The sequence below is a fragment of the Hyperolius riggenbachi genome, chromosome 9, assembly GCF_040937935.1.
Source record: "Hyperolius riggenbachi isolate aHypRig1 chromosome 9, aHypRig1.pri, whole genome shotgun sequence".
Classification (NCBI taxonomy): Eukaryota; Metazoa; Chordata; class Amphibia; order Anura; family Hyperoliidae; genus Hyperolius; species Hyperolius riggenbachi.
This window is the reverse complement of record NC_090654.1, coordinates 223,148,296-223,169,526: the sequence shown is the minus strand read 5'-3', so window position 1 is coordinate 223,169,526 and position 21,231 is coordinate 223,148,296. Positions and strand designations below refer to the sequence as shown.

The 21,231-nt window shown below is 43.6% G+C and overlaps 1 protein-coding gene across 2 annotated transcripts in view; it reads right to left on the bottom strand.

Annotated features, from left to right (window-relative positions):
* Window positions 1-20,877, bottom strand: part of SRP54 (signal recognition particle 54) — a 35,440-nt gene extending 14,563 nt beyond the window's left edge. Inside the window, exons 1-8 of one of the 2 annotated variants that reach the window (XM_068251917.1) lie at window positions 20,670-20,877; window positions 16,263-16,324; window positions 12,795-12,905; window positions 9,102-9,193; window positions 6,629-6,713; window positions 3,525-3,629; window positions 3,322-3,388; window positions 2,107-2,164 (exon numbers count right to left, since the gene is read on the bottom strand). In XM_068251917.1, the coding sequence (XP_068108018.1) occupies window positions 2,107-2,164; window positions 3,322-3,388; window positions 3,525-3,629; window positions 6,629-6,713; window positions 9,102-9,193; window positions 12,795-12,872 (485 nt within the window). In that variant the 5' untranslated portion in view covers window positions 12,873-12,905; window positions 16,263-16,324; window positions 20,670-20,877. The remainder of the gene's footprint in view (window positions 1-2,106; window positions 2,165-3,321; window positions 3,389-3,524; window positions 3,630-6,628; window positions 6,714-9,101; window positions 9,194-12,794; window positions 12,906-16,262; window positions 16,325-20,669) is intronic. The other variant, XM_068251916.1, reaches the window with a different exon arrangement.
* Between the last annotated feature and the right edge of the window lie 354 nt (window positions 20,878-21,231).

Here is a 21,231-nt window from a genome sequence, read left to right as displayed (position 1 = left end):
CTTGTCGGATCTGACTTTAAAGTCTGAAACACCTGATCTGCTGCATGCTTGTTCAGGGGCTATGGCTAATAGTATTAGAGGCAGAGGATCAGCAGGGCTGCCAGGCAACTGGTATTGCTTAAAAAGGAAATAAACATGGCAGCCTCCATATACCTCTCTCTTCAATTCCCCTTTAAAAAGAACCCGAGGCGGGGTTCTGACAATGCAATCCACATACAGAGGCTGGGTCTGCTTATACTGCCCAGCCTCTGTTGCTATTTCAATCTCCCCTAAGCCCCCCCTGTGCTCTGCTATACCCCATAAATCACAGACGCACTGTTGACACTCAGTGTGTCACAGCGGGCTGTGTTTATCTCTGTACTGTCAGTCTGCAGCTCCCCCCCGCATAGCTCCGGTCCCCGCCCGCGTCCTTTCCCTCCCCGCTGATGCAGGAGGTGGGGGGGGAGCACGCAGAGTGACAGTACAGATCTAAACACAGCCCGCACAGTGCGGCTGTGATATATGGGGAATTGCAAAGGGCAGGGGGAACTTAGGGGGGATTGAAATAGCAACAGAGGCTGGGCAGTATAGGCGCAGCAGCGCCGTAAGTCAGATCGGCGACCCCCGGCCTCTGATTGGCCGGGGATCGCCGGCATATGATAGGCTAAAGCCTATCCCACAATGCGCAGGACGGATATCCATCCTGCGCAGACCAGGAAGGGAGAGGGAGGTAAGGGGAGGGAGGGAGCACACAAAACGCTGCTGAGGGGGGCTTTGAGGAGCCCCCCCCCCCCCGCTACCCACTAATGGCCGGCGGCGATCAGACCCCCCCAGCAGGAGATCCCCCTAGTGGGGAAAAAAGGGGGGTAGTCTGATCGCCCTGCTGCACTGCTGATCGGTGCTGCGGGCTGTAGAGCCCACGCAGCACCGATCAGTGAAAATTCCCCTGGTCGGCAAGTGGTTAAAGGTTATTATTCTGGACGTTCTGACTTCAGGTCCGCTTTAAAATGTGAGGACATCTCCGGTCTTCCAGGCTTTCTGGCTTCAAGATAACTCTTATGCTGAATACACACGGTGCGTTCGTGCACTCGATTTCCCGCTCGATTCCCGTCGATTCGTTTATTTCCAACATGTCCGATTTGGATTTCGATGGATCGTTAGGTCGATTCGCATGCAAAGTATGCCAAATCAACCTAACGATCTATTGAAATCCAAATCGGACATGTTGGAAATAAACGAATCGACGGGAATCGAGCGGGAAATCGAGTGCACGAACGCACCGTGTGTATTCAGCATTATACTCCAATGAATGGAGCTCAACGCACAGAGAAGATAAAAGGCAACCCAGTAGCCTTCATTGAGATTACACAATAAGCTGTGCAAGATCTTCTCAGAACAAATGTCTTGCTCTTGATTGGATTGTCAAACTTCTGGTGGTATTTTCATGGAGAGTAAAGGTGGCCACACATGATACAATAAAATGATCCGATTTTACAGTAATTCGATAAAAACGATCGTATCTCCCGAAAAAATAGAAAGCTTTTTTTTCATTCGAGTGAAAAATCCGATCGGATTTCCCGTTTTCTTCGATTTTAATCGATCCGGACTGCCAGATATTTTTCTTCAATCTTTCTAAAGATTGTATGGTGTGTGTTGGATTGTCAATTTATTAATATACACACCCTAGCAATTTTGTTAGAGTTTCCAATCATTTTTATCATAATTGGGGGGAAAATTGAACATAGGTGTGTGTGGTACATTGGTCATATTTTTGAAATGTTACAATCAGTCAGAAAAATTGATTGCAATTCTAAAATTGAACAGATATTTAAAAAATTGTATGGTGTGTGGCCACCTTTAGGGAGATCTTTTTTAGATTTTCTAGAGTTAAATGGGGAAGGATGTGCTGACAATATGGCTGAAGGGGGAAGCTAATGCAAGATTTAGGATGGTGGAGTAGGTGTGAGTGTTAATTCAGCTTGGTTCAGGGGGGTACAAAAGCATCAATTCAGCTGCAGATAAACATACTGAATGTTTGTGCCAGAGATACATTAAGCTGAGCTTGTACAGTGAAAATTAACTATGAAAACTTTATCTGGGCACGGATGTATTCAGGAATCGCCTTACCTGCCGTAAAATGGTATTCTAGCTTTTGTTGCATTCTGTTTCAGCTGATCGAAGGCACCTATAAATTTTTATCATAGACATTGGTTACATATTATAGCCAGCAAAACAACTGCATATTCCACAAAATATGTAACTTACTTTCATGACAACTTTATTAAGTTTGATCTAAAAAGGAAGACAGCCGAAACTCATTTGCATTAAATAGAATTTTGGAATGAAGTCTTCCTGGTCCCTTGCAGTCATTCTGCGCCGCTCTGTGTCGCCTCCCGATGTCCTCCTCTGATCGCTGCCGCCTCCATGCGCAGTAAGTGAAAATTGCTACCACGCATGCACAGAGCGATCACGGAGGCATGCGGCCAGCGACGTGCTGAGCCAACAACTCATGGAGGACACCGGGGCAAAGGAGCAACGCGAATGACGAAAGAAGCCCCAGGTAAGTAGCTGGGGACAAACGTGAAACCGTGACCTTCATCCCAATCAGTAGCCGATACCCCCGTTTATGCGAGAAATCTATTCCATTTCACAAACGGATGATCAGGGGGCATTGTATGGTTGATATTGGGGTGAAACCGCTCCCACAAGAAACTGAGGACCATGGTCCTGGCAGTTTCCCGTTTGTGAACCTTGTTGCATTGTGGGAAATGGCTGTTTACAGCTGTTTCCAACGGCCAAAAAAAAGCAAGCAGCAGCTACATTATCTGCAGTAAAAATGTCACCATGTGATAAATGGAAGAATGCAAATCAGGGAGAGGAAAGATTTTACAATGGGCAAACACTGACTATATCACTTATATATATATAATTATGTTAAAAAAAATGAAGCACTTTTTTTATTACATCATTTTCACTGGAGTTCCTCTTAAACACTGTCTTTAAGGCTCGTACACATGTTTAATCAACGGTTAAAAAAAAAACAAATGATCCCTGCTAGTTAGTGGCAAGAGAACAACATCAGAGCAAATTTTAATTTAGTGATAGCACCAGGACGGTCCGCCGATTGGATCGTTAGTGGAAGTGCAAGAATAAGGACCCAGAAGTGCAAAGTTCGCCACACGTGACTACTATGAGTGAATAGATCGATGAATGACTAACACCAATTATCGTCCAATCCACCAGGACGGATCGGTCTACATGGACGATAACTGCAGTTTTTTTTACCATTGCTTGGACATTCATCTCTAGTTGGATGGGTAGAGCACATTGGTGGACAATTACCTGCTCTGAATGTATCGGCACATATCAAACATGTTTTCCACCCTTTCCTCTGATAGAAGTACGCCAGCTGTAAGAAGGCAAACATAAAGCACACACGCATTAGTTTTCTAGTGCACCATATGTCCACATTAAAACAATATACAACTGCATTTTCATCACACTTATCAGATGTGAACATGTGCCAGTGTAACCAATTCGCTCACCTTAGAACAGGTGGTCGTTTTTCCGCTTCCCTGTAAACCTACAAACATTATAACATTTGGCTTTCCTTTAGTGGGTGTCCATGCTTTCACTCCAGGGTCTACCAGCTAGGAGAACACAAAAAGAAAAAACGGTCAGAAATTCAACCACATTATGAAAGTATATCTGAAATCTAAGACAGCCGAAAAAAAAAAATTACCCTAAGGGTTAATCATAGAGCAGAGAGCCAAGACTGAAAACTAACATTGCCTGAGGCTGCAGGCCAAATTCTCAACTAAAAAAACCAATGTGATCACTCAGATTAAGTTTTCCACTAAGCAAACTTCAGCTGCAGCCTTCAGCTCAAAGACTTCTAGATTTGTGGCTAGGTTAACTGCAGCTTACACCTCAGTACAATAAAAAAAGCTGGGTAAGGAGAGTTGGTGGTGCAAACAGCAGTAGCAATCAGTTGATAGTTGTACAAGCTCTGTATTGTGGTCAAACAGTACAAAGCTTGAGGCAAGTACAGTAGTAGGCTGGGTTCCCACTGGGGTGTTGCGTCCATTTTCAAAATTGGCTGGGCCTAAGATCGGATATCTGCTGAGCGGAACAAGGTGGCAAGCAATGCAAATGATGAATAAGAGGTGCGGTAATTAAGTTACAATGAATTGAGCAACTTATTGGTCATTATTAGGTGGTACGTATACTACTTATGGTCCATATTTATTACACCCACAGATATAAAAATGAACACAACAGCATAAACACTAACACTTTAACTTTCCAGCCATTCCCACTACATTCTGATATGATCCAGGTTAGGGTTTTGTGCCTAATTTCCAGACAATCACAATCAGGTGAAAACAAGCTAATGAGGCAAATTGTTGTACTAATCTTTCTACTCCTGAAAATTAATCTTTTTTCCAAAACTAGTTTTCTTTGCTTTTTAACAGCTATAAAAAAGTAGGTTTAATGTTACATTTTCTCATATGGTTGACAGTCTTTCACACAATCTCAAAGTCCCAAGCTAAAACACATTAACTATGGACCTTTTCTAGTATCCACCCCTGCACTCAGAAGCTGTTCTCTTCCAGGAATGAGTTTTATGGCTGGTATTTCTTATCCGTGAGAATTACGCAATAGTACGACTAACTGAATAGTTAACTCTTTCTGGCAAAAAAAAGAAGAAAATTTATCTGATTGCCATCTGGAGTCGGGAAGGATTTTTTTTCCCTTTTGGGGCTAATTGGACCATGCCTTGTAAGGGTTTTTGCATTCCTCTGGATCAACAGGGATATGTGAGGGAACAGGCTGGTGTTGTACTTTGTTCTTTGGTTGAACTCGATGGACGTAGGTCTTTTTTTCAACCCAAATAACTATGTAACAGCATTTTTTGTATGTTTGTCACTGAATATACAAATCTATCTCGTGTAACCTCAGACACACTTTAAAATATCTGTCCCATGCTTGCTAGATTACCCATATTCCCTGATGTCCTCCACGTCAATAGGAACATAGTAAATCAGACAAAACTACAGAAAACTAGCTATATAGTACACAGCTGTCCATTTTTACAGCTCTGAATAATACATTATGTAACACGGTGGTGTAGAGTTTAGCTCTCTCACTTTGCAGCACTGGTTACCCAGTTAAAATCCTAGCCAGGGCACTATCTGCATGGAGTTTGTATGTGCTCCCCATTAGGCCTGAAAGATAAATCGAATTTAAGCCGAAATCACAATCACCAAGATCACAATTTTGAAATCGTCAAATCGGCGATTTTTACGATCACATCACAACATGGGGGAAGTTTAAGAAGCGGCTTCAAACTTCCCCAAAGTCCCGGAGCGTGCGGCCTGCAGCGTTTGACATACCTTCTGCCCAAGTCCAATGATGTCTGTCCTCTATCGCTGTCTGCCGGCTCTTGTGCTTGGCAAACCTCTGTCACATGACATACAGGAAATATTCTGTGCATTAGAGCCTGCACGAGGCGAAGTGGATAGACTGGCATCGCAGGACTCGTGCTGTAAGCTATGTCCAGTACTGATGCAGCTTGGGGGACAGAGGAGGCACAGAGAGACACAGAGTGGGCACAGAGACAGGGCGGGCACAAAGAGACACAGAGTGGATACAGAGAGAAACAGAGCGGGCACAGAGACACAAAGGGGTCAAGAGAGAGACCCAGAAGAGGCATAAAGAGGCAAAGGGGGCACAAAGAGACAGGGGGGGGGGGGGGAGACAAAGCTTGATTTGAAGGAAATCGTGAATCTAATCGAAATTGCAATGTCGGACAGAAATCGCTCAACTCAATTTTTTTCTAAAATCGTTCAGGCCTGTTCCCCATGTCTATATGGGTTTCCTCCAACATTACAAAAACAGATAAGTTAACTGGCTTCCCCTAAATTGGCCCTAGACTACGATACATACACTACACAAGACATACATAGACATATGACTATGCTAGGGATTAGATTGCGAGCTTCTCTGAGGGACAGTTAAATGACAAGACTATTTACGCTGCGGAAGATGTCGGCGCTATATAAATACGAAATAATAATAATAATAATATTACAGTTTTTAAAGAGACACTGAAGCGAAAAAAAATATACGATATAATGAATTGGTAGTGTACTATGAATAATTACTAGAAGACTAGCAGCAAAGAAAATATTCTCAATTTTATTTTCAGGTATATAGTGTTTTTCTAACATTGCATCATTCTCTAATATGTGCAGATTACACAACACTCAGCATTCAAAATGATTCTTTCACAGCAGTCTGAAGTAATGACCTCTCCTGTGGCAGAGGAAAAGTAAACAATTAACTAACAGTTGAGATAATAAAAGTCAGAAAACAGCCCTCTCCACGACTTTTCAAGTCGTAGAGCTTAATGGCTTTTTTGCATAGAGATAATAACTGGAGATTTTCTTAACTCTTCCTGTACTGGAAACAATTAGACTGATGTATCTGATCTTAATGTTTTATTTCTTCGCTGTACTACACATACAAATCATAATATCATAATTTTTTTTTCGCTTCAGTGTCTCTTTAACATAATGATGCGGATTCCTGGATCCATCACACACACAACAGAGCAAGCTGGAAGTGAAAGGATAATGCAGAATACCTTGACGAGCTCCTTGAAGACTGCATGCTGAATCATCTTCCTCTTATTTAGGCCAGAGGCCATCTCTTCCAGATCAATAGCCGACCTGAACACAAGACATGACTGTCAATGGCAACCTTTTTTATACTTGTTAGAAAAAGAAAAAAAACCCTCTGTTTTGAACGTGGGGGAAAAAAAAACAAAAAACAGACATTCATGTTCTGCAGAGGCCTATAGACACTAAATTACACTGAGTAACAGTTGGCAGTTTTCTTTGGACAGATTCTTATAGTTTCTGTTACCGTATTTTTCGGACTATAAGACGAACTTTTTCTTCCCCAAAAGAGGGGGGAAAAAGTTGGTGCGTCTTATAGTCCAAATGTACCTGTGGCAAGTGGGGATTTCTTTTCCATGTCCGGGCTCCATCGATAGGATCTCTATTGTGGTGGAGCCGCGGCTTGTCCAGTAAGGTGGGGAGGCGAAGGAGTCTCGGCAGACCTTCTCATCTGCTTCAGAGCTCCAGCAGTTCATGCGGACAGGATATTCATTTTGGTGGCCTGGCTTGATGAGTTGATGTGTACCCGCAGCTACTGCAAAAGCACCCCCGCCATTTCAGGTCTCGCTGCGGGTCCGGACTTCTGCAAAAAGAAGTCACACACTTCTACCCATCTCCGTGAGTGACTACAGATGCAGCGCAGCTACTCCGATAGCCCTGCCGGCGGGGCGAAGGCACTGCTCCTGAACCAATCACAATCCCCCTTCCACGGATCACAATCCCCCCCTTCTACGTCACGTCAGCAGGGCTATCGGAAGCCAATCAGTGGCATCTGCAGTCACTCATAGAGCTGGAAAGAAGTGTGTGACATCTTGTTTGCGGAAGTCCGGACCCGCAGTGCTGCATCTGTAGTCACTCACGGAGTTGGGCAGAAGTGTGTGACATCTTGTTTGCGGAAGTCCGGACCCGCAGCGCTGCATCTGTAGTCACTCACGGAGATGGGCAGAAGTGTGTGACAATTTGTTTGTAGAAGTCTGGACTCGCAGCGAGACCTGAAATGTCGAGGGTGCTCTTGCAGTAGCCGCAGGTACACATCAACTCATCAAGCCGGACAGATGATACCCAGAGGCTCTTTTCTCCTCCCTAGGGACGCGTGCAAGACAAACTCCTTATCTCCTGGAGACTCCAAGCACCAGAGAGCATTGCATCATGGGACTGGGCCACCAAGCTGATGAGGTGGTCTGCACGGGGGTGCTGGGCATATGTCTGGGGCTATGCTGCTAATCTGCAATTTCACTGCTCAGCACAATCTAGAGAGATTTACAGGAGGTGGCAGTGGTACATCAGGAGTTTATATTTAGATTTAGATTGTTGCACTGTTCTGTTTTCACAGTACAAGTTTATCTTTGGTTTTACATTGTTACACCTCATTGGGGGGCTTTCACTTGATGCTGCTATTTGTGTCTGAAGCTCCACAAGGTGCTCCCTGACTATGGACGCACCAGGTTTAGAATATTTTTTTTTTATTTTGTCCCTATAAACCTAGGTGCGTCTTATAGTTCGGAGCGTCTTAAAGTCCGAAAAATACGGTAATCCAAAAAAAGGCGAGAAAATCCACAATTTCAATTTTTTTTTATGTAACTACTTCACGATTTTAATAAGCTGTACAATATTTACTACAGGGGACATCATAAAATTTTAATCATCACCCCCAGAGTTATTATGGTATATTGATGACATGTCAGTGTTATCATTGGTCCCTAAGAGCATGATGTTGACTGCATCTAACAATGTGACGGATAGGCACATCCTCTTCCCCACTCAGCAATACTTCTGTGTGTTAAAGTGTACCTGAGATGAGTTGAATAGAAGAATTTAAACTTACCAGTGACTTCCTCCACCGCCATGTACTCCGTGGGGTCCCCCACTGTCCTCACGGGCAGCTCTGATTCTCTTCAACCTTGTCTGTTAGAAGGGCTCCTGTCACATCAGTCGGGCTTCACTGCGCATGAACGGCCTGGCGCATGCCCCTATAAAGCTCCCGTCACCAGGATCATTCTGCACCTGCACAGTACTACCCGCGCAGAGACAGGTAGTACTGTGCAGGTGCCCGATTTTACGCGCTTCCCCACCCTGCTCCCGTCGATGGGAGCAGGGCGGAGAAGTGCGCAAAATCGGGATGCGCATGCACAGTGCAGCCTGGCTGACACCACTGAAGCCTTTAACGGAGAAGTTTAAAGACGAGCAGAGCTGTCCGGGAGAACGGCAAAGAAGCCCACAGATGACATGGGGCTGAAGGAAGCACCAGGTAAGTATAAATTATTCTATTTAACCCGTCTCAGATTTCCTGTAAGCTGTCAGCAAGGAATCGTGCCGAGACTTCCAAAACCTGAAAGGGACTAGGGGGAGGAGGTGTCTCACAAGTGAATGCCAAATAAGAAATCAATAGTTTGGTAAGCAGCATTGATAATCATTACGCATTATTAACAATGCACTTACTTGACATTCTCCCGCAGCTGTTTTACAAGTTTGATGTTTACATCAGCTTCCAGTAAGGCTGTGCATACTTCTTTCAGCATAGCACCGAGCACCTGCATGGAAAACAAGACCGTCAATCATACCGCATTTTCACTAAATTATGGATACATGACACAGAGATCCAGTGCAGATCTCGGATAAGCCTGATGATACTTGACCAGATAATGGTGAAAGCTCTAATTATTCAAACCACTAGAGCACTTTCCGATGAACTTTGGAACAGCAAGAATAAAATTGCTTGGTGAAAGGATTTTATTATTGGAGCACCTTGCTGTACAAAAGGTTTTGCTGCTGTTTAAAGCAGTTAGATACTTACCCATGTAGAAGGAAGGCTCTGGATAGCAGAGTGTTCCCAGTCCTCATTCCATCCCGCTGTTCCAGCGCCATGCCAAAGTGGAGTTATCTGATCCGCTAAGTCGCATACCTCTTCGGCCCTCCATGGGCAGCCTTCAGAAACACCTGCATCCCCGAGTGCATCCGGACTTGCACGTCCGCAGTACTGAGCGCCTGTGCCATTGTGTATACGCATGCAAATTTCACACACGCATTTTGCATGCCTGTAGTGGAGATGTACCCTAATGGTTTATTTTCTCTACTCAATGGCGGTCTGTTAAAGAGCCCCAGAGCTAAAATACATGAACTATTAACCTTTGTTATCTATCCCCTGCAGAGAGATGTTCTCTGCTGGGGAAAAATGTAGGGGTGTAATTCCTTATTAATGAATGATACGTTATGACCCAACAGGGTTCGGTTACGACAAGAGAGAAGCTGTCACTTGCAGGCCTGAAGGTCAATTATGTCAGGCAGAAAAAGAACCAGAGCCTAGTTATTAATATGATTGGCACTGTACATACATGTCTATGTCATGTCACCTCGGGTACACTTTAAAGCTGCTTTTATACTTGTGCGGTGTGGTGATCCCACAGTGGGGGAGTTTCCCCTGCTGGACAGGAAGTACATCACTGGGATTCCAGTCGCCCAGTGCATCACGCCGTACGCCCTTCGTTTACACTTACTGCATCGCCATAGACTTGCATTACCGCCTAATCCGTGCGGTGGGCTGAGATTGTGGGGCAATGCACAGATGACTTTGCAACAGGCATGCGACAAATTAACTACTTCCGGCGCAGCGTGTCGTGTAAGTATGAAAGTCTCCATAGACTTTCACTGACTCAGCAGCCTCTTATGGTAAAAATGCTTTCCGCAATCAAGTGAAAAAGGGGCCTAAATGTTTGTGCAGTTAAGACTAAAAAATATCACCCAACAAACAGCCTCATGTATTGTCTCTATCTCTACGATGCAAAAAATAAAGAGAGAAAACAGACCTGAGGCATCTCTGCAGCACCTGGTTTTACACACAGACGGTGGAGATCTGTGAGTAAAGGTTCACACACCTACAATTTTCATCATGCAATCCTTCCGGGTAATTTCTGGTGAATATCTAGTGTATGTACAGCAGCTGCTGCCTGTTCAGTAAATCAGCCAAGCTGAACATGTTTGACTGACACTATTGTTAGCTGCGGAAGCAGGGAGCAGCTTTCTTGTTCTTCTCCCTCGCACCTCTTTTTTTTTAGAGCAGAACATACTGCTGAAGAGAAAGCTGAGCAGAGTGTCTATGCAACTATCATTCCTAAACTGTCACCTGAAACAAATCAGGAACAATCATTTCAGGCAACAGTTATCTAACTGTTGCCTGAAACGATGTACAAGGTGTACACAGCTTAAGGCAAACCTGAAGTGAAAATAAACGTATGATATAATGAATTGTATGGGTAGCACAGCTAAGAAATAGAACATTAATAGTACACAAGAGTCTCATATTGTTTTCCAGTACAGGAATAGTTAAAAAAAATTCAGTTATCTATGCAAAAGAGCTTCTTTGAGCTCTGCAACCCACTGCGCGAATCCAGTCCTGTTTTCTGAAGCACTTAAACCGCCAAGTAACAGAAAGAGACAGCTTGACATAAGGTTAAAGTTATATAACCAAAAATAAAATGACACTCTTCTTTGCTGCTAATGGTCTATTCCTTACCCATACTACAAATACAAATCGTTATAAGAGGTTTCTTTCATTACAGCTTTGCTGTAAGAGTGAATAACCAGACTTGTGGTGTGCTTAATTTTTCTAGTATGACATCAGATACAGCTTAATCTCGAGTATATATTTATAAGGCTGTAGACCGACATCATGATCTGGGTAAGAATATGCATATCAAGGAATAGGGAAAACAAGTATACCGTCTGCTGAGGTAGAATAAAACAGTGATTCAATTTATACAAACACCCATAAAGATTGCATGTTAGACCACACAGCACAAAGATGCATACACACATCCAACCTTGACTGACCAATTTTACTACTTCCATGTAGCATGAGAGCTTACCTACTTTTGGCCCTAATGCTGGGAATACACAATGAGTTTTTACGGCAGATAGATTATTTCCGACAGGTCCGATCTGATGTTGCTCGTTTTTCTGATATATTTTCTCATAGAAGTGAATGGAGATCAATCAGAAAAGCTATCGGAAAGTAAATCTGCCCCCCCCCCCCCCCAAAAAAAAATACCTCATTAGTTATTCCCAGCAATTTAATGTATGGAAGTGATATTGGCCAAGCAAGATTGAATGCGCCTTAGTCCTGCCTAGCGAGCTGCAGAGACACTGGGAGTCAGTGAAAAAATGCCTTCATATACAGAAACAGGAAAGCAGAAGTTAGCTATTCACACATTTACTTAAAGTAATGCTATCAATACCCAAGTGTTGTACAATGACAATGTACAAATAATGTCTAAGTAGCTGTATAAACATTTTCCTATTTTTCATGTTAAATAGAGGCAAAAGCTTTAATTAATTGTGTGTAGGGTTTAGCTCTATTAGGACAAATCATATGCAAAGGGGTGTCTGCTTCAATGCACAGCCAGTGTTGTTTTTTGCATATGAGACTACAGAGTATTTCCCTGAAAGCCAAAAAAATATATGAAAAGCTGTACTGTCACAGACAATTACATGTTTAAAACAAGTTACATTTCCTCTGCTCTCTTGCAGACAGCTTAGAAACGCGCAGCTTCTCCTGAGAGCTCTCTCACACACAGTTAGGGCCCTTTTCCACCTGCAATCGCTAGCGTTCATGCTGAACGCTAGCGATTGCTGAATCGCAAAACCGGCGATTCCCCCGACGTTTGCGGCTGCGATTTTGCTATGCTATGCACTGCATAGCAAAATCGCGGCAATTATCGCTCCGTCGCGCGTTCGCGTTCCCGACAAAAGCGAATCGCGGTAGTGGAAATGACCTACCGCGATTCCTATGTTAAAAAGCAAACCGTAGCGATTGTAAAATCGCTAGCGGTTTGCGGTTTTGCGATTCAGCCAGCGCAAACGCGCTGGTGGAAAAGGGCCCTTACACACAGAGATAACTACACTGTGAGGGAAACTCCCCTCCCCTCATTAACTCTCCAGTCAGAAATGAGCAGACAGTGCCCAGTTCAGAGTGAAAGGAATTTGTTACAGTAAACAAAAGAGATAAGCAAATGAAATGTATACATTATTATTTACCAGCACTTCAGCAACTCTCTCAATCTCAGGTTAAAAAACACATGCTAATCGATAGTATCCCTTTAAACAAAACATTTAGGTTTAGACAGCAGCACATCTCACCTCTTCATTAATGATGGTGGCATTGCTCAGAGAGCGCAGAGCCGACGTAATCTTCCGACCAAGATCCGCTAAAACCATTTTGCCGGTTTTCTGTAGACGCTACACACTAACCTTCAAAAATGAGCAGAAAGTAAAAATCAGTGTGTCATAGCCTTCCATGACAACAAAACAAATACTTTAAAATCTGAAAATAAATTTACTTTTCTACTATATAACATAAGCATATGATTATTATTATTATTATTATTATTAGTAGTAGTATTTATAAAGCTCCAACATATTACGCAGCGCTGGTATAGAACCACTGTCACAAATGTAAAGAGACAGGGCATAATGAACGGCAAAGATATACTGGAAGCATCAGTCACCATTTTTACGTTAACCCAAACTGTTGTACAGATATAAACATCACATTGGTACTGGCTCAGGGCGGAGCTTCTGTTGTATCAGTGCAACATGCCCACTGACTTATGTAGCATTAGAAGATGCACTGCTCTGAGCACATATCAGTATCAGCAATACAAGGAAAACTCACATCTAGATTAACTGGAATGGAGGCAGTTTTTTCTTTTGTATCCTGGTTGAATGTTATGGACATACAGTACATCTTTTTAAAGATATGTAAACTCACAAATCAACAAATAAAAACTTAGTAACCAGGGATGAGCTCAGGATAAAATTCAGATGAAAATCTGAATGAGTTTCATTCGGATTTCATCCTCTAATTAGCGCACCTGAGCGGGTGTGTGCAGGGGGTTAAATTTACCCAGCAGCCTTCTCCTTTCACCCGTCCCACGGCACGTCACCTGACTACTACGCTTCCTCCTTCAACCCAGAAGGAGCAAGCGTTTGTAGTCACGTGACGCGGCTTGGAACGCGCCGTGGGACGGGTTAAAGGAGAAGGCTGCTGGGTAATTTAACCCCCTGGACACACCTGCTCAGGTGCACTAATTAGAGGATGAAACACGAATGAAACTCATTCAGATTTAATCCGAATTTTATCCTGAGCTCATCCCTGGTTACTAAGTGTCCCATGAGGCTGGGTTCTCTTGGTGTAACCCCTCCACCATGGAACAGGACAGGCAATAATCTTGCAACACGTCTGTACAGCGCTCATGCCTAAACTGTCACTCATGCCTAAACACTGGAAGTTTCCTTTTAAACAATATCAGTAGCTTGGCAGTCCTGCTGATCCCTTTGGCTGCAGTAGTGGCTGAATCACACACATGAAACAAGCATGCAACTAATCCAGTCTGACTTCAGTCAGAGGAGCTCATAATCTAATCCCTACCACAGTGCTATGTCTATCGTAGCGCCTAGAGCAAATTTTAGGGGGAAGCCAATTAACTTTTCTGTAAGTTTTTAGGGTGTGGGGGGAGGGGGTGGACCGAAGTGCCCGGAGGAAATCCACACAGACACAGGGAGAACACAGTTAGTTCCTTGGCTGGGATTTGAACCAAGGACCCTGTTTATCTTCCCATCTCCACAGATCAAAACATGGAGCTCATCACAGAGCTTGACAACCAATTGTACAAATAAACATTCACCACCTGCAGCTAGTACAGTATGCCGCTGCAAGGAAGTTAACAAGCCAATCCCACCATTGCCACAAAACACCAACTTTTTGCTCACTTCACTTTCTACCTATAAAATGGAGACCCTTCTTTAAAATTGGCATGCTAACATTTAGATCCCTACACGACTCAGGCCCCAGGTACCTGAAGGATTTGTTGCAACTACATCACACCTCTTAACCTCAGATCAACAAGATTTTATATATTGACCACCCCCAGAGACCTTTGTAACCAGACCCTTCTGTCATGCTGCCCCCTACCCTTTTGGCTCATTATTAAAAAGGACAACAATATCAAAAATGACATCATGACATCAACATTTTGCAAAAAATGGATACAACGTTATTCAAAAACACAAAAAGTGAATTTTTCATAAAACTCCTATTCAAGGAAATTCTGTCTCCAAAGATAGCATTAAAGCTCATCCAAATATTTTCATGAGACTAACCGGATGAAACATCTGGCTTGACGAAGTTTAAAAATATTTAGGTTTAGCAAAAAAATACATTTAGGCCTAGTGCACACCGGAGCGTTTCCGCTGCGGTTTGCGATCTGCTTGCGGGTGCGGATCTGCTAGGGTAATGCATTTCAATGGGGTGGTGCACACCAGAGCGGGTGGCGTTTTGCAGAAACGCATACTCCCGGGCTGCAGCAGATTTTGGATTGCGGATGCGTTTCTGCCTCAATGTTAAGTATAGGAAAAACGCAAACCGCTCTGAAAAACGGCACTTCAGAGCGGTTTGCCAGGCGTTTTTTGTTACAGTAGCTGTTCAGTAACAGCTTTACTGTAACAATACATGAAATCTACTACACCAAAACCGCTACACAAAACCGCAAAACGCTAGCTGAAACGCTGCAGAAAAATAAGAAAAAGCGTTTCAAAATCTGCTAGCATTTTGCGGATCTGCTAGCGGTTTTTGGTGTGCACCAGGCCTTATAGTGGCCACGACAAGTTCGTTTCGGGTGTGCAATACCCTTCATCAGGCCTAATTTGTATATTCAGTAGTTATCCAGTGTTCTCCCCAGGCTCTTTTAGCCTTTTAGTGCTGCGCCCGGCTAGTTTTTGTGAGTACCCGGCTGTCATCGGCTCACCACCTCCTCTGCTGTAAGCAGAATTGTGCAGAGAAGCACCTTCCCTGCATTCCCTCATATGGCCCCACCCGGCTACTTTTCCATGCCACCCAGCTACTTTTTCATGCCACCCAACTGGGAAAAAAAAAAGTCTAGGGAGAACACAGGTTATCTATTGGGACAAATTGTCCACAAGAGCCAGATAAGAAGAATGAGAAAAGGTACAGGCATCCGACCAACCCAGTGCACACACACTATCCCACAGACTGGTATCAGCAACATCCAGTAGCTACAAAGGGAGTGCTACCTTTTTGGAACGCCTTGCTAAACCCAATCAAAACAGCGCAAACCCTGGAGGTGTTTAAACCAAAACTGAAATACCACCAGTTCAGTCTAGCATTTATGATCACACAACATTTTCCCCTATATGTTGATATAAAACAAGCGTCCAGGAGCTCCAAATTAGGCTCAAAGTAAAGGATTGGTGTGCCAAGGTCCTCACCCCGGTACCTAGGGGTCACAGTAATCAGTATTTGCACAAAGGACCGGCACCACACGAAGTACTTATAGCTCTTTAAGGTTTAATCAATGCAGACATGATTACAACAACAGACTGCTGTTTCGGCCTCCTCCGGCCTTTGTCAAGTTGCTAAGTGGTCATGTAAAAACACACAATGTCAGGCACATACATTTATAATACAAAACCCACCCCTCAGGTGAAACCCTTGACCAGTCACAAGCAGTATATGAAGGAGGACCTGATGGGAAACTGAAACATCCAAAGCGGACCAATCGATACTGCATAATTCAAAAACACACTCACCAATCAGGTAAGTAAGAGGGTTCCGTGTTGCACACAATTTGTCAAAAGCCGAGAATGTTGCCCTTAAAAAATTACAGAAGAATAATGACATCATTGTATGCCCTGCAGACAAGGGAGGAGCAGTTGTTGTGTTAGATCGTGATCAATATGTGGGGGAGATTATTAGATTAGACAGCTGTCTGATGATAATGTATATGTTGAATTACAATGTGATCCCTTACCCAGGATCCAGAGACGCATATTGGAAATATTGAGAGGGGCCCTTGCCAGGGACATTATTGACCCCTATATGTTGATCTGAGACAAGCTTATGCTCTTTGGGTTGGTAGCACAGGAGAAAATCGCTTTACCAATGTTTTGTTGTTGTACAAGAATTGTGGGTAAATCATCACCTTAACTGATCATAAGCAATCATTTTGGGTGACTATCATCCAGTGCATGTGAGCAACTTAAGCTGGTGTCAGATTTTTACTGCTGTCTGTGTTCTGGTTGTAGGGACTGTCTGCACATCCTGTCCCTGGCAGGGTTTCACCAAGTACAAAAACCTAAGGAGAAATATCTCCAGTGAAGAGACAAGACTTCAATAATAATGTATTTTTTATAGTTTAAATGGGAAGGCTTAGAAGATCTCAGAGGCTGACACTGCTGCCTATGTCCTTGAATAGAAGTCACATCTGAAAAGTCAAGCCCCATTGACCCAAACTAAGTACACACATGCGACCACTGTTTGGCAGGGACTGGGAATCTCACGGAACACAGTTCAGGGCTGATGCGGTACAGACACATTGCTACCTTCCACGCCAGTTGTAAGGTTAAAGGGAACCTAAACTGAGAAGGATATGGATTTTTCCTTTTAAAATAATGCCAGTTGCCTGACTCTCCTGCTGATCCTGTGTCTCTAATACTTTCAGCCACAGCCCCTCAACAAGCATGCAGATCAGGTGCTCTGACTGAAGTCAGACTGGATTAGCTGCATGCATGTTTCAGGTGTTTGACTCAGCCACTACTGCAATCAAAAAGATCAGCAGGACGACCATGCAAACGGTATTGTTTAAAAGGAAAAATCCATATCCCTCTCAGTTTAAGGAGGGAGAAAAAAATGAGAATTTAAACGCAGACAACTACACATAGGCCCAATTAACTTTTCTCCTGGGTTTTCTCCCTGGAGATAATTTTTTAACTGATCTAAAAAAAAAATTCAGCACGAATTGAAAAACAAAAGTATTTAAAAAGTGGCTAAAAAGGTCATATCAAAGTTATTTCTTGTTTGGTGGAAACTTTAAATTACCCCTGAACCAAGACTAAAATTCCCCCGAATGATGCTCATGGTGGGCTAGACTACCTCTTCCTGAGTGTGTTGGCTCTGCTTGTTATCCTTGTGGTATCTCCAATCCCCCCCCCCCCCCCCCCCAGCACTGTGCTATTGAGAACTGCGAAGTAACAGTTAAAGCAAAGCAAGCACATGTCCACAAGCCCTTGGAACTCGCACCTGCGCAGTTAATCACTCTACACCGCTCTGAGAAACTTCCAGATGGCTTTGGAGATAAAAAGCTTGGGCACCGGTAGGGCTGTGGAGTTGGAGGCTATCCAAATGAGGTTTTATAAACCGAGGAGTTGGAGGATTTTTGTACCGAAGTCACAATCGGGAACCCCGAAGACAATGAGCAGTACCAGCACAATCAGAGGGAGGTAACCTAGCCGACCATGAGCTTCAATCAATAGGTTTTCCTAGGAGTATGAGTGAAATCTCCGCCAGGAGAATTGGACGCAGTATACAGCAGATATATGGCTGATCCTGCTGCTGCACAAGTCCTGGCGGCGTTAATTACTATTCTCCCTCCAGGTCCACGTGGATGACAGGGAATGATGTAATTCAGCTGCTAGCTATTGCTGACGGCCGAATTACTGTGTTTTAAAAGTAACTTCAGCTCCATCTTCTGACGTCGCCGAAGTTACACACTGTGCATTGCTATAATCCCTATTAAGGTCTATGGTGGCGCCGCCTGCGCCCAAATCTCCTGCGCTGGATACAACTTTTTCGTTTCCTAGATTCAGAATTACTTTAAATGTTTTCTATTGTTAAAGGATACCCCAACTGAAATGTGACATAATGAGATAGACATGTGTAGGTACAGTGCCTAGTAAGCAAATAACTAGGCTGCGTTCCTTTTTTTCTTTCTCTGCCTGAAAGAGTTAAATATCAGGTATGGAAGTGGCTGACTCAGTCCTGACTCAGACAGGAAGTGACTACAGTGTGACCCTCACTGATAAGAAATTCCCCTTTTTTATCTCTTTCTTGCTCTCAGAAGCCATTTTCTGCTAGAAAAGTGTTTTATAGTTGTAATTTATTATCAGTGAGGGTCACACTGTAGTCACTTCCTGTCTGAGTCAGGACTGAGTCAGCCACTTACATACCTGATATTTAACTCTTTCAGGCAGAGAAGGAAAAAAAGGAACACAGCATAGTTATTTGTGTGATAGGCACTGTACATACACATGTCTATCTCATTATGTCACATTTCAGTTGGGGTATCCTTTAAGGCTTGAAAATACATCCTTGGTGAAAACTCAGACCAAAGATTCATGGTATATGGGCCATAGCATCTAAAAACACATTTGCAGAAAAAAAAAAATACATTTTCTGTACTGACAAATGTGAACCCTCTCTTCGTGATATTATTTGCAATACAACACGGTGGAAAAAAAACTCCTCAATTAAGATGCCCATACAGTACTTCATTTTACACTGATTAATAGATTGACTGTATTGAATGATCAACAACAATTTGGTTGATCAAAAGTTAATTAGCTAGTGGCCCACACATTGCAAGCAAGATCCTTTGCAATTCTCCTTCACTGATCGAGCTGAATGATCTTGTGCCTCAATGCTCAGACACCAAAAATGATTCTGTACAGATAGAAAGTATGTGGACATTAGCCAATTCCTTCATGATCGGCCGATATTTTCCATACTGCCCAATTGAGTAAATTGGTCAATTTGACCAGATAGCCGTGAATTTTTATCGATCGAGCAGAATGGAACATAATCAATACTCCCCTGATCCAATACAATTATCAAATTGAATGATGGAAGCAGGAAAATCAAGTAATGTATGGGCAACTTTAGGTGAGCAAGTGATTCAGCTATCTGAAGTAAAGTATTATTTACAGTCTACGTCACCATTAACTATTCCAAGAATTCCTGTCCCAGTAACAGGATCACTAAAAAATAGCAAGTGAACATAAAAGTCTCAAGTTGTCTATGTGAAGTACAGACTCTAGTCATTCTGGGGCAGATGCATGGACAGATTGCTGCATGCAATCCAGTGTTTGGAATCTGCTTCGGGGCGCTAGTCTACCTAAAGGGACCCAGTAGGAAACCTCATAGGGAGCAGTTCTCCAATCACAGTACCCTCTTACATCACAAAGCACTATGATTAGCCAAATAGTGTGGGCATAGTTTACTACAACCTACTAAAAACCAAGCAGTTCGAGAGGGTGACGTCCACCCAATCCCGTTAGCTGAATTTGTCTATGAGGTTTCCCGCTGGGTCCCCTAAAGTATACTAGCGCCCTGCTTTGGGGGTGAATGGAAAGATTGCATCAATTAGTGTTAGGCATGGATTAGGTGGGTTTAGAGTTGGCAACAGTGTTAAGTTAGTTTTATTGGTTAGAGGTAGGTTTTACTAAAGTAGTTTCATCTCATCCGAGAGAGGTTAATAGATAAGTTGAAGAGAATCAGAGATGAAAAGACAAAGATTTGATACTTACCTAGGGCTTCCTCCAGCAACATAAACACACTAGTCCCTCGCTGTACTACCGGACTGCCATTCAGCCTCAATCAGCCCCAGTAACTTGCTCAATCTCATCAATCCGGGTCTACTGCACATGGGCAGTAAAGCCCCGCATACGCAGAAGACCCAAACTGAGCCAGTTACCGGGGCTGATCGGAGCTTAACGGCGGATCACGGGAGGATGGCGAGGGACTTGCGTGTTTATGGGGCCCCAGGTAAGAATCAAATATTTTTAGATTATTCTTAGGGAATATTATTATTTTCATCTCTGAGTCTCTAAGTATACAGAAAGGGTTACTAGGGTTATTGATGTGGAACAAATGACCAGCACCAAAATTATATATACAGTACAATAATATAAACCTGACAGAGTTTTCAACCAACCCTAACCTTTCCAAAACTAAAACTTTTGCTGAAGTTAAAAAATTAATCAAATCGTAATAACAGAGGTGCCAGGAACAGGGAAGAAGTCTCAGTCTCTACTGGGGACACAAACAGTAGTGACAACTCAGAGGTTCTAATCATTTCCACATATTATCCAGAGCAGGAAAGGCATTGGTTAGTGGGTTACTGAAGTGTCCCCGGGCCTCCAGCTGTGTGCGGCTTCTATTACCAGCAGCAGGCTCTTCCCGGCCTCCGTACAACCCCCGGCGGCAGCGCTCAGCCCGGCGCCTCTCCTCTCTTCACCTCCTCCGGGAAAACTCCCACCACTCCCGTCTCTTCTCTCCACTCGTTTCCTCTACCACCTAAACTCTGAGAATCCCAGCAGCTTCCGCTCTGTAGGAGACGTCAACATTCCCCAGCAGCCTTTCACCTCACGTACTATTCCACTTCCGACACTGCGTGCTGGCCATAGAGAGGAGCAGGGGAGCAGACAGTCCACTCACAGCGTAGAGCGCAGTCTACTGCTGAACGGACTCAGGAAGCGTAAAGCGGCTGTATGCTTAGTACAGGCGGAGTGAGAAGCTAGTGATCTCATACTATCTATTATTGCATTGTACAGTCATGTGGGAGACCAGCTGTTATGTGCGCGGTACAGTCAGAGCGAGAAGCTAGTGTCCTCATACCAGTGGCGTAGCTAAGGAGCGGTGGGCCCCGATGCAAGTTTTACAATGGGGCCCCCCCAAGTACTCTATACATAACAATTGATACGGCGCACCAAAACCTGCCAAGGG